The sequence below is a fragment of the Drosophila virilis genome, chromosome 4 (assembly GCF_030788295.1).
Source record: "Drosophila virilis strain 15010-1051.87 chromosome 4, Dvir_AGI_RSII-ME, whole genome shotgun sequence".
Classification (NCBI taxonomy): Eukaryota; Metazoa; Arthropoda; class Insecta; order Diptera; family Drosophilidae; genus Drosophila; species Drosophila virilis.
In genome coordinates, this window is record NC_091546.1 from 14,242,384 (window position 1) to 14,255,132 (window position 12,749).

Here is a 12,749-nt window from a genome sequence, read left to right on the forward strand (position 1 = left end):
ATTCGTTTGCAGTTCTGCGCACCGCCATACCGAACATCAGTCCACAGGGACAGCCGCGCGTCTCGCCGCTGGTTCTGCCGCCAGGCATGGCCGGCGTGCCGCCCTTCGATGCCAGCATGGTAAGTCCTTGCCCCGTATAATAACACTAGCATGCAGCTGTTGTGCTCTTGCTAAGCTCTTGTCCAAGCTAACATTTTACTTGCTTAACTTAATAACACCTTTGCCTTGCCAAATGGACGCAGCATGACTTGGGCGCCTATGTCAGCGGACGGCGTACACAGAGCCCGCCGCCAGCGCATCAGCAGGCATCGCCCATAACACCGGTAATGCACAAGTTTTACATGCGGAACTTTGAAGTAGCGTAACCCAAGAACCACCCCCACCAAACAACTAACATCATTTAATATACTGCCTGCCTTAAAGATATCCTCTAATCTCGTATCCTCATTTCACTTGCAGAATGATACCGCGTATCGGGCCGCAATGCTCTATCAACACCACATGATGCGCAGCGGTGACTATGACGACAAGATGATTAGCAGCAGTCCGCCATTGGAGCTGCGTCGTCCGGGCAGTGGACCGCCGCGCACCATTTCCGTGCCGCATAGCCTGCAGAGTCCACAGGATCGCACTGCAGCGGGTAAGAGCATATTGAGCTCCAGATAAACCTAAGATCCCAGCTTAATCAATTACCCATTCTATCAATTTATAGACTCGCCGCAGATGGCTCAGGTATATGTGCACAATGCGCGCATACCGCACGCTCACTTCAGCGAGATGGCCACACGTGGCGGCTACTATGAGAGTGCCGGCATGCAGCTGGAGCCCCCGCCGGCGCACCGTGCGGCAGCTTCCATAAGTGTTGTGGTGCCACCACCGCCGACAGTTGCCAGCGGCAGTCCGTACATCAGCGGCGGCGCTTCAGTGTCTGTATCTGTACAGCCGGGACCGCATAGTTTACATCCCAGCCAGGCCAAGCTTTTGGAGCGTGAACGTGAGAACGAACGGCTATCCATAGTAGCAGCAGTTGGTGCGTATATAAATGCCAGACAACTTGTAGCAATTGGGACTCACACATATCAATTTACAGCCAAGCAACAGCAGGAGCATTTGAGCGCGTCTGTAATGCATGGCGGCATGGAGCTGACCGCACAGCAGCCGCAGCCCCAGCCGGGGCCACCACCACCCGCCGCAATGCCACCACCGCCAGGTGACTCGCTAGTCACATTGCTGCAACGCTATCCGGTCATGTGGCAGGGTCTGTTGGCACTGAAGACCGATCAGGCGGCCGTTCAGATGCACTTTGTGCATGGCAATCCAAATGTGGCGCGCGCCTCGCTGCCCAGCATGGTGGAGAGCGCCACACCACAACTGCGAATTGCGCAGCGCATGCGTCTCGAGCAGACGCAGCTGGAGGGTGTTGCAAAAAAGATGCAGGTGCGTAAATTTATTGTCCATGTCGATTAAACTTTATAAACTAATTACGTATTGTTGCTATATGCAGGTGGACAAGGAGCACTGCATGCTGCTGGCGCTGCCATGTGGACGCGATCATGCGGACGTGCTGCAGCATTCGCGTAATCTGCAGACCGGTTTCATAACCTATCTGCAGCAGAAGATGGCCGCGGGCATTGTGAATATACCCATGCCGGGCAGCGATCAGGCTGCGTATGTGGTCCACATATTTCCCGCATGCGATTTCGCCAATGAGAATCTGGAGCGTGCTGCGCCCGATCTCAAGAACCGTGTTGCCGAGCTGGCACACCTATTGATTGTCATTGCTACCGTCTAATCGAATCGCAGTCGGTTGGCTTTAACCAGATCTACATTAAAAAACACACAGATATGAAAATTAAAAAAACACCGACTATGTCTCCTCTATAAAAAAAAAGAAAAAACTGCAAGAACAACCACAACAAGAACATCAAGAACAACTGAAACAAATAACACATGTAAAGTAAACAAAAAACCAATCAATAATACAAAAACAACAACAACTACCAACTACAACAAAGCTAAAACAAGTTACGCTCTTCTAGTATTTTAAGTAATTTTAAATAGCGTTTAAACAAAACACAAAAGTTTAAAGAAGCAAAACTAAACAAAAACAAAAAAAAAAAAACAAAAACAAAAAGTAAAGAGAAAAAATGCAAACTTTATTGAAATAAATAATTGCAAGAGAAAGAGAGAGAGTTGAGGCCAAGCTCATAAAACAATCGAAATCGATTGATGGCAACTAAAAGAAACCAATGTAAATCCGTAAAACAACCCTCTTAAACAGCCTCCCCCCGCAAATCCTGCAACATAATAAACATTGTGTAAAACGTAAACAAAGCAAAAAGCAGAAGGAAAAAAACTAAAATTGCAAAAATATGTTTGTCCAAATTTTCGTTTCTTTTCTTTTCATAAACATATAATACATAATAATTTTTAACAACATTTTTGAAAGCTTGCAAAGTATCGTTAAGTTTGATCTCAAGAAAGTTTTTATTTTTTTTGCTTATAATTTAAAATGAAAATGAAATGAAAACAAAACGAAAAGGAAATGTGAAACAACAAAACAAAAAAAAAACAACAAATGCTTAAAAAAGAAAACCTAACTGTTTACTGTACTACATACTACTTACTACCATACATACATACATACAAACATATATACCTACTATCCCTATTCGAAAAGAAAATATGAAACAGCAATAACAACAACACACGTTTAAGTTTTTGATTGGTGAACTATTTCACATGCTCACCCACACACAAACACACACACATACGCACGCCCAGTTATTGCTCGCATTTTACAAAGTTTCGTCGCCCTTAATTAAGTAGTTTATTGATTTTGCTCTAGCATTTCGTTTCTATTTATATTCTTAATTTTTTTGTTTTCAATTTGTTCCTCGGCTCCATGTGGTGCGCGTGTGAACCGCCCGTGTCGCATTGACCCGAAGAACGCCATGAGCGCCACCTGTCGCCAACTGCTGTTAAGCACAATTAGGTTTAAAGATGCGCCCAGAGGCTTTTTTCCTACAATTACAAACATTAAAATAGATACACACACACACACAGACACACAAATATACAAGCACATAAACATACATTTTATACACACACCTACATATAAATTACAATTATTAAATATCTATTTAATTATTATAAACAAATATGTTAAGCCAAATATTTTAAAGTTTAGAGACAAGTTTATCAATTTGTTGCTTATATATTTCCCTGTAGAGGGCGCAAGCCGACGACAAAAATGCACTCAACGCAGGCGCCGCCGCGCTGTTGGCATTTTTGTGGTTGCCTTTGTGCCGATTATTCACTGTTAGCTTTTCCACCTGATTTGCTTGAAAATCGCAACAACAGTTACAGCAACTACAACAACTACAACAACAACAACACCAACTCCACCATCACTGCCACAACACTGTACACGAAACTAATTCAAGCAAAGTTGGGTGTTTCCATTTGTTATCATTTCAATGTTTAGTTCTTTTGCGCGAAACTTTGTAAATTGCCAGGCAGTAGCATTAGAGCGTATTTACACATACAATTATAAACACACACACATAACATACACAAACACAAGCATATATTTTAAGCCCGAAGCTGACTATAAAAGAACACATATACAGACGCCCAATACACAATATACATTATATATGGAAAAGGAAGATGATAAAAACCCTCTGTACACTCCTTAAACTTAAACGTTTTCACGCCCACTTGTAAATTATGTGACGAAAAACAAAAGAGAAAGAAAAAAGCAAAACTGTAAAATATTTAAATTATTTAGCGTCTAAACGATAATTCATGTACATGTAAATACAGTTTAATTAGTGTTTAGCGCGTATTTAGTTGTATGTTTTAAAACTAAACTGTACATTATATAACACGATAAAGATACGATTATGAGAGAGATCAGAAGTAAATCGCAAAAAAGAAAAACATTTTGTCAGTAAACACAACAAGAACAGATGAAACGCTATTGTTTTAAGACATTTTTAGTTATTTTTAAGTTAATTGATGAAGAAACCGATTAAATTACACTTATTTCTAAGTGAATTAATAAACCAATTCAATAAACTTTTTCTGTTAAACGATTTGTTTTAATTATTTTTCAACTTTACCATTGCTCCACGTCCAACCCTTTCGTTCACAATAGTTGTTGGTTGTTCGATAGACCGTTATCAGCCCACAAAAACCCATTAGCGAAATGCAACTTATAGTATATATATGAAAAGAACACAAAACCCATAAATATATATATATATATATATATATATATATATATATATATATATATATATATATATATAGATACATATATATAGATGTTAATGTTATACCTGTAATTAAATAAATTCTATACCTATGCATTATGTATGAAAGTTGTATTGATATTTGAATGGCATCTATTCAAAATCCTTAAAAGGCTTTTGTGGAGACAATCATTCTTTTAATAATCAATTAGTATATTACAAAATAGTCTATTATTGTTAAGCATTTATCAGGAATCACTACCAAATCGTCAAAACAGATTGTGGATTTTGTGGGTATTAAATACTACATTTTAACAGTGTGATTAACATTTTGTGTAACGTTGGCTTTTCTGTTATTAACAGCGTAATGCTAAACTGCAACAGCTGACTTGTTCACATTTGATGTTATCGATATACAAGTAATTTACTATCGAAATAAGCAACGCGGCGACTTGCATACGGTTTTTTTTATTTAAGCGTTTAATTTGTTAATAATTATAGAATAGTGTATAAAAATAGTTATATTTACCAGCCGAGCTGACTGTAGACATGTCCAATCTGATAAAACAAGGTAAGCGCACGTGCTACACGTTGGATACCATTCTTTGGCCCGCAGCAACAGCTGTGTGATTATACAATTCATTTATTTATGCGCTGCCGCTGCTGCTGCCCATTGCAGGCCTGCCACTCGCATCGGCTCGTGCGCCACTGGTGCAATTTGTGCGCTTTCGCGGCAAAATAAACATACAACGCCCCAAGGAGCCGCACTATGAACGGGCACGTGTTGTGGCCGTCACACAGCCCAAATATCCGGAGCCGCCGAAGGCTCTGACCTGCTTTCAGTCGCGGGCAGAACGTCTGGGTACCCAGGTGGAGAATCCCTACAATGCGATTATAGCGCGCGAGGTGCGCAACTGGTTGGATCATTCCAAGCTGGTGGCCATCTTCCATTTGAACTCAATAATGGCAGACGAGCTCTTTCGTGTGCGCGTCCAGTTGCACAAGCAGAACATGCACCTAAAATCCTACGGCCGCAAGATCATTGCCCAGGCAGTTGCCGGCACACAATACGAGGCCATTATGCCGCTGTTCCACTCTAATCATTGCATTGTGTTCTCGCCGGATCAGCATCGTGTGGCCGCGCTGTTGCGCCTCACGCGCAAAGTTCCGCAAATGGTGCTGCTGGGCGGCATTGTGGAGAACACCCTGCTTAGCCGCAACGAGCTGATGGACTTCGCGCAGATGCCAGGTCTGCAGGTGGCACAGGCTCAGCTGGTGCAAACGCTAAATATGGCGGCCGGCAATGTGGTGCAGCAGCTGCAGGCGCATCAGTGCAATCTGGTCAAGGTGCTGGACGTGCACGCCAAAAGCGATGCGGCAACGGAGCCGACGAACGAAACGCAGTCATAAGTTATAATTTGTTAATAACAATAACAGCGAAAAAATAATTGTCATTTGTCTTGCATACTATAGATTACGGCTTAAAACTAGATTGCACTCTTCCAACGGCCTGGAATGATGGCGTCAGTGGCGTCCCGTCTAGGAGGTAATTGTGGTTGCCATGTGATGCCAGCGCTGCCTGCAGTTAAAGGCTAAATTCGCAAGCGCTTCGGCAGCATCCAGCTCGTCCTTGTGATGGAGCAGCCAACGCTCGCCACGTGCCGCAGCGGTGGCATCGCTGGTGAACAGCACCTCGCTCTGCACTGGCCGCTCCTGACTGGCGCATTTGTGCCTGGGAAAAATCTACAGTTTAGCATAGCAACAATTGATTCACTGCACCTGGGCTCACCTGCTCATATTCCACTCAATGTGATAGTTGTGCCTATCCGGCGTGAATCTGGCGGCGCTCTCCAGCCACTTGTTCAGCTGGGTGCCATTGTTGTCGCTTGTGTTCGCCGGCATGCTGGCATCCAGTACATTGCTGTCGCGCAGATACTTCTCCATCATCTGCTGCTTGTACTTGGCCTTGCCAGCCGGCACGGTGGGCAACATGGGCACGCGTTCACCTTGCGCCTGGTCCGGCAGCAGCTCGGATTCCACATAAAAGTTGGGCTTATATGGCGCCGAGCAGGTGGAGGCATTGTTGTCAATGCCATCGCTGGCCGTGCTGCGACTGGACAGCTCGTCGTCATCTTCACCATCCTCATCGTCTTCGGCTGCGCACACGCGCATGTCCTCCTCCCAAATGCTGTCCTCGGACGAGATGCTAAACTGTTCCACATTGCCTCTTGCATTGTGATTGTAATTCTTGATCAGATGCCCCCACGACTTCTTGGCCTTCTCTCGCTCCGAGTTTTTTAACTTGCGCCGCCAATTGGCAAACCAATTGCAGATCTGTGTATACGTCAAGCCCGTCTCTCCGGCCAGCTGCTTCTTCTCCTCTCTGCTGGGATACGGGTTCTCGCGTCGTCGTATAAGCCAATCCTTCAGCATTCGTTTTATGTCGGGCGTAAACAGACGCTTCGTAGCGCGAGTCAGATGCAGATCATCCTCTGGTGGCCAGGCGCGTCTGTAAACCAACTCTTGGACATTAGCGACAATAGAATTTCCTTTTATTGTTTTGCTGCCCCACTCACCTGCTGTGCCGACGATTGCGTTTGGGGCGACACGATTTTTCCATGACAGCGAACTGCAATAGAAACTAGATATTTTAAATGAAATTCTCAAACATGTGCAATCCCCGCCCAGGTGATTGCTCATCCATAATTAAGCCAATCGACCAAATACGCTGTAAGGCAAATTCAGTTTCAAAACTTTTTCTGTTTTCTGTTGGGTGGGTGGCGCTATTTCTGTCCACGAATGCTGAATACAGTTTTCATGTTTTTTGGCCGTTGTTTTTACCCGATAAATGAAAAACACGATTTGACACACACACACGCACACACATGTGTGTCTATATGTATATACACTGAGAAATATTCGAGCACGATTGAGAGGCAATGTGTGGGAGAGCTGGCGTTAGATATCATCACACGATCAAATGAGAGAGATCTCTACAAAAGGGCGTATTACCCAAATGTCGTCTAAATAGTTGGCATGCGAATCAAGAACCGATTCGTTTTCGATTTGATTTCTCAGGACACAATACCTTGTATTTCTCGACATTATTTTGTCGCTAAATTTCATTGATAAAACTCGGTGGCCATGTTTTTTCCAATATATATATATATATATATATATATATATAAATATATGTACAACTGTATATCATATATGAATCTGTTTTATGAGAAAGAAAAAGAAAAACTACAAAATCTGTTTACGTTTCTCAGCTAATTTTCAAGTACGCGCATCTAGTTTGTGCAGCTTTACCTATTGATTACTTCGATGTACTTATTGTTGACACCTTCAGGTATTATATAAGCCCAAGAGAACAATAGTCTTGTGTTTTTTTTTTTTCAGTTAACTGTTTTCACTATTTGTCCTGAACGGCAATTTAAATTTGCGTATCGCTGCACTTGTAGATGACCTAGGGCACAGTGGGTCGAAAACTGTGCACGGCATCATGGAAAATTCACCCACCTGTAAATATTCAATTTCAGTTGTATTCGAATGTTTGGCCTTTTTTTAAGGAACGACACGATGTGCCGACACGCTCTGAACGTCGTACTCGCAGATTGGAAACTGAGCGTTCGTTCAAAGTTGTTCAAAAAACGGCCAGAAAAATGTTTTCGAATGCTCGCAAGAATTTTAGATTCGGGCGCCTGCGTTTAAGATTCGGAAAAACGAAAACTTGCACTTATCACACACGAATGGGGCACTTTTAATCTATTTACAAAACTCGAGAAAAATATGTGGTACACACACATATAATGCCTATTTTCACAGAAACACCGAACGTCTCTGTTCCGGCATACGCTACCTCAAGCCAAAAAATTTGGCGTTCATTAACGATTGATTAAGTGTCATATGGCCCACGTGTGTAGAGTGCACAGAATAATACTTTCGCTCTCGATCAATTGGTTGCTCGGTGGCCATGATGTGATTAAATTTAAATTCTGTTGCAAGTTATTTCCAAATCATTTTATATATGGACAACACAAATTGTCAGCCGCGTTAATTTAATGAAGGAACACAACTAAATAATTAAAAGAAAATAATTAAAGGAGTTCAACTGCACGTTGCTTTATTTAAACTTATTTTAAGTTAGTAATTACACTAATTTGACTCAACAAATGCAAATATCTTTTAAATACATTTAAATTAGTCCCAAAGCTAACGTTTTTTTTCAGCCTTGCATTCATAAAAATGTCCCAGTTGGCCAGGGCTGCCAGCGAGTTGACAAAAATACCAAACAGTTGAAATGCATTAAAAAATACCGCAGCTGAACATGAGTGGGCAGCCTTGCATTTGCAGTGTGTACACACAAAATTTCAGTTAAATCTAATTGTTTATATCTAGAACGTAATAATTTGCTGAAAATTTTTATTGGTCCATTGTGGAAATATCCAAACGGCTGGCCGCTATGAACGATTCGGTGCGCTATGAGCGCTGCCAGCCAATGCTGGGCGTGCTAAGCGAATCCCAAGAGGGCATCGGCGCATCCGAATCGGATGCACCCCAGGGAAATGGTAACGTAAGTTGAACGTCGCTGCCAAAGTCTTTGTTCAATGCAAACTGACTCATATTGCTGTGGACCCATTTAAATTGTTTTATTGTGCTTTTGCAGGAGCTGTGCACACACGACGGCGTGCTCTTGAAGAAGGCCAATGCGGAACATATTGCTGAATTGAATACCAGCGGCTCCCTCTCCCTGGTCGAGTACAGCCTGCCGCGTCGTCGCGTCTACGTGGAGTGGCATCTTAATGATAACATTATGATAGCCGACGATAGCCAGGATCAGGGCGATTGGGCGCTGGTGGATACAATATCGGGTCGCACACGCACCAGATCCGAGTGCAGCGCCTTCAATACAAAGCCCGCAGAGCTGGGCAGCAATGGGAATGTGGCGCCAGCTCGTGCTCGAATTGTGCGCGCCTTATTGGAGGATTTGGCTGCCGTTGAGGTGCAGCACCGTGGCCAGACATTACGATTCCTGCGCAAATCGGATAACGGTGTGCACTGCGAGTTCTTCTTTCAGCACGGCAACGCGGATCTATTTGTGCGATTCATGCGTCAGCAGCATTTCATTGAGAGCTCGGAAGCGGGTCGCAGCGGCGGCGAGGTGTATGCCATATTGAACACGGAAAACCAGAAGCTGAAAAAGACATTCGCCGAACTGGATATTGGCGAAATCAAGGCTAGCCAATTGCCCAGAGAAAGCTGGCTGCCCAATAAATTGGCTGGCTTCCTTGGCAACATACCGGACTATGTGCAGCCGTCGTTTCAGCGGTCGCCCAAATCGCGTCCCGGTTCACTGGTGCACGGCGATCGTCAGAACTCACCGGACAACTATCAGTTTATCAAGCTAAGCGGCAGCACGAACAGCGCCTGCTCCTCGAACAGCCAGAGTCGCGGTGAGAGTGCCGACAAATCGCCAGCGGATAGTGAACTGGAGAACCTGAATGCCCAGGATGAGAAAATAGTCAACAATCTGCCAGCACGCCAGAGCGTGCAACGTGGTAAGTATTCGCGAGTTTCTATCAGTTGCATCTTATTCATCATCCACATTTGTTGTTCCAGGCCAACCGCTCAACGAGGCGCAGTGGTTGGAATTTAAGACGCGCGACGGTCGCATCTCGGATAGCTTACGTATCAAAGAGCTCATCTTTCGCGGTGGCATTGTGCCCAGTCTGCGCGCAGAGGTCTGGAAATATTTATTAAACTACTATGAATGGTCCGACTCGGAACTGGAGCGCATCGAGCGGCGCAGCCAAAAGACAAAAGAATACTATAAAATGAAGGCACAATGGCTGGCCATGACCACCGCCCAGGAGGCAAACTTTAGCGGCTATCGGGATCGCAAGTGCCAAATTGAGAAGGATGTCAAGCGCACGGACCGCTCGCAACAGTTTTTCGCCGGCGAGGATAATCCAAATCTGATGCTCTTGCAAGGCATACTCATGACCTATGTTATGTACAATTTTGATCTGGGCTACGTCCAGGGCATGTCCGATCTTTTGGCACCCATACTGGAGATTCAGGTTAATGAGGTGGATGCGTTTTGGTGTTTTGTCGGCTTCATGGACATGGTGTTCAGCAACTTTGACATGGATCAGGCTGGCATGAAGACGCAGTTTGCGCAACTGCGTCGTCTCCTGGAGGTGGCTAATGCGCCGCTCTTCAAATACATGTGCAGCCATGAATCGGACAACATGTACTTCTGTTTCCGCTGGCTGCTCGTTTGGTACAAGCGGGAGCTGAACAACGACGATGTGCTCAAGCTCTGGGAGTGCCTGTGGACGCGTTTACCTTGTGCCAACTTTCATCTGCTCGTTTCGGTGGCCATACTGGACCAGGAGACGAACGTGATTATTGATAGAAAATACGAATTCACCGAAATCCTAAAACATGTCAACGAACTAACCGGCAACATCGATTTGAAACGCACTCTGGAAACAGCCGAGGCCATCTACCTACAGCTGAAGGCATCTGAGGCGTTGCCCAATGATATACGCCACATCATTGGTGAGCCATTGCTGCCCCTGGCTGCTGGCGAGGAACGAGAGGACGAGGAAAATGCCTATTCGGATGATGGCTTTGATGAGCTGCGCGAGCTGACGCCGGAGGAGAAGCGGCGCAATCAGGAACTGCTCGAGGAGGCATTCGAGCGATCCCTGTTCATGCAGCACATATAGTTTGAGCCAGGGGCAAAGCCAAAACCATACCAAGCCGAGGGCATAAACATGCGCAAACTATTTAGCTCTATAGCCTTTAAGACTCAAAGTTTACTATCGTGTCGAGGTGGAGCCCCTTTCGGCGCGGGGGGCTTCGCTGTTGAAGTGCTTTAAATGCTAATGCACAGATTTATACATTGTATATTATACATGTTTGTACGTTTTTGTATTTATTGTAAGTTCTTTTCCAAACCCAACCCTACAATTGGCATAAGCGATCGGTCCTCAACAAGTGAAACAACGTATTCAACGATATTTTTGCAGCGAAATTAGAGTTAGACGTCAATTTATCTACCAAAATTTTGATTTATCGCATTGCTAAAAGCAGCTTTTATTGCCTCTAGTTAAGTTAAACTCAATTACTGTGAATATACATGCATATATCTATGAATTGCGTAGTAAAAACAAAAACAACCGGAAAAATAAATTTTTGTATGTTTATTCCAGCAAGATGCACTGCCTCTTCGATGGTTTCTAGTTGACCTCCGTATCCTTGGTTATACCATACCAAAGATACAGTCCTGGTGAACCTAGAGGTCCGATTTCATGCAAATTTGCATTGAAATGGTCCACAAACATGCATGCTTTTTCTTTCAGCACCCATTTTAAATAAGTTTAACGGCCGTCTTTACAGCGGCCCTTTAACATGCTCTGTAACTGTTGCCTAACAGTCGTCTGTTAAGAAAATTGCAAGTCACCAGCAACTTAACATTTTTGCCCCGTGCGGGTATGCAACGAAAATTTTTATTCGGAAATTTTTGTCGACCTGCTGGGCATTTCTGTTCGCCTGGTACTTCAGCTGGATTTTTGCTCAAATCGAGCCAGCCAAGTGGCCCAGTGTTGCGGAAGCTAGCGACCGTTAATGTTTAAATATTAAATGCGCACAAGCAAGCACTTATATGAGAAAATAAGAAAATCTTGAATATCTCGGAAACTACAAGGAGGATTTTAATGTCCTTTGGCCAGTTGATACTCCTGGCCCATAAAATTTTTCTGGCACAGGACTCGTCAGGATTTGCAAGGATATGGGCGAATTATGAGCTATTTTTGTAGCAAAAAATGTCCTTTTGTCATTGGCTCCCTTAAGGATTTTCGTCCTTTTCATTACATATTCTGAATCGGCTCGACAAGGAATGTCTGCAGCTCAAAGGATATCAGGATAGTCCTTGAAATGGCCAAGTTATAGCCGATTTTGTGATGCATAAAATTTTCGAAAAATGGCCATAACTCGGCCATATCCTTGCAGATTTTCAAAGGACCTGGTGCGTTAGGATCGTAAGGACCAACTTCATCGATCTGCATCAAAACATTATGGGGTCATCTAAGAATGCAGGACTTGACAAATTTTCGTCGCGGCCGGCAAGGAAAACAAGCCTAAAACACAAAATCCTTGATATCTCTGAAACTACAAGGACGATTTTGATGCCCTTTGGCCAGATGATAGCCCTGGTCCATACAATTTTTTTGACACAGGATTCGTCAGGATACGCAAGGATACAGCCGAGATATAGCCTATTTTATGTTCACAAAAATGTCCTTAAAACTTCGTTGTTTGAAGGACCATCGTCCTTTGGATGGTATATTCTTCATTGGGGGGGCGAGGAGTATCTACTGGCCAAAGGACATCCCGATAGTCCTTCAAATGGCCAAGTTAGTCCGGATTTTTTCGATTTTGGCCAATTTTGCGACCTACCCCCTAGGAAAAAATTAAGGA

The 12,749-nt window shown here is 43.9% G+C and overlaps 4 protein-coding genes across 12 annotated transcripts in view; 3 read left to right on the forward strand and 1 right to left on the reverse strand.

The window, feature by feature from the left end:
* The window catches only part of spen (split ends), a 76,430-nt gene extending 72,356 nt beyond the window's left edge, over positions 1-4,074 (forward strand). For 5 of the 7 annotated variants that reach the window (XM_070209187.1, XM_070209189.1, XM_070209188.1 and 2 more), the window contains 6 exons: positions 13-119; positions 243-323; positions 460-640; positions 713-1,030; positions 1,091-1,437; positions 1,505-4,074. In XM_070209187.1, coding sequence (XP_070065288.1) covers positions 13-119; positions 243-323; positions 460-640; positions 713-1,030; positions 1,091-1,437; positions 1,505-1,792 — 1,322 coding nt within the window. In that variant the 3' untranslated portion in view covers positions 1,793-4,074. The remainder of the gene's footprint in view (positions 1-12; positions 120-242; positions 324-459; positions 641-712; positions 1,031-1,090; positions 1,438-1,504) is intronic. The other 2 variants (XM_070209190.1, XM_070209193.1) reach the window with 1 other exon arrangement.
* A 616-nt stretch (positions 4,075-4,690) lies between these two features.
* Positions 4,691-5,707, forward strand: mRpL10 (mitochondrial ribosomal protein L10). Its single transcript, XM_002051862.4, has 2 exons — positions 4,691-4,830; positions 4,939-5,707. Exons 1-2 carry the CDS (start codon positions 4,809-4,811, stop codon positions 5,667-5,669), a joined length of 753 nt encoding a protein of 250 aa, XP_002051898.1. The 5' UTR covers positions 4,691-4,808; the 3' UTR covers positions 5,670-5,707.
* On the forward strand, positions 4,696-11,474 carry Tbc1d15-17 (TBC1 domain family member 15/17). Its single transcript, XM_032438040.2, has 4 exons — positions 4,696-4,830; positions 8,492-8,835; positions 8,929-9,820; positions 9,882-11,474. The coding sequence occupies exons 2-4, from the start codon at positions 8,725-8,727 to the stop codon at positions 10,994-10,996; spliced, it is 2,118 nt and encodes a 705-aa protein (XP_032293931.1). The 5' UTR covers positions 4,696-4,830; positions 8,492-8,724; the 3' UTR covers positions 10,997-11,474.
* LOC6628757 (homeobox protein Mohawk) lies at positions 5,702-8,105 on the reverse strand. 3 transcript variants are annotated; one of them, XM_002051861.4, is made up of 4 exons: positions 7,782-8,105; positions 6,836-6,888; positions 6,049-6,768; positions 5,702-5,991 (listed from the first exon to the last, which is right to left on the reverse strand). In XM_002051861.4, exons 2-4 carry the CDS (start codon positions 6,877-6,879, stop codon positions 5,799-5,801), a joined length of 957 nt encoding a protein of 318 aa, XP_002051897.1. In that variant the 5' UTR covers positions 6,880-6,888; positions 7,782-8,105; the 3' UTR covers positions 5,702-5,798. The 3 variants fall into 3 exon arrangements, with proteins under 3 accessions (XP_002051897.1, XP_070064968.1, XP_032293935.1); XM_070208867.1 differs by lacking the exon at positions 7,782-8,105 and having other exon boundaries at positions 6,836-7,309; XM_032438044.2 differs by lacking the exon at positions 7,782-8,105 and having other exon boundaries at positions 6,049-7,308.
* Positions 11,475-12,749: the final 1,275 nt, after the last annotated feature.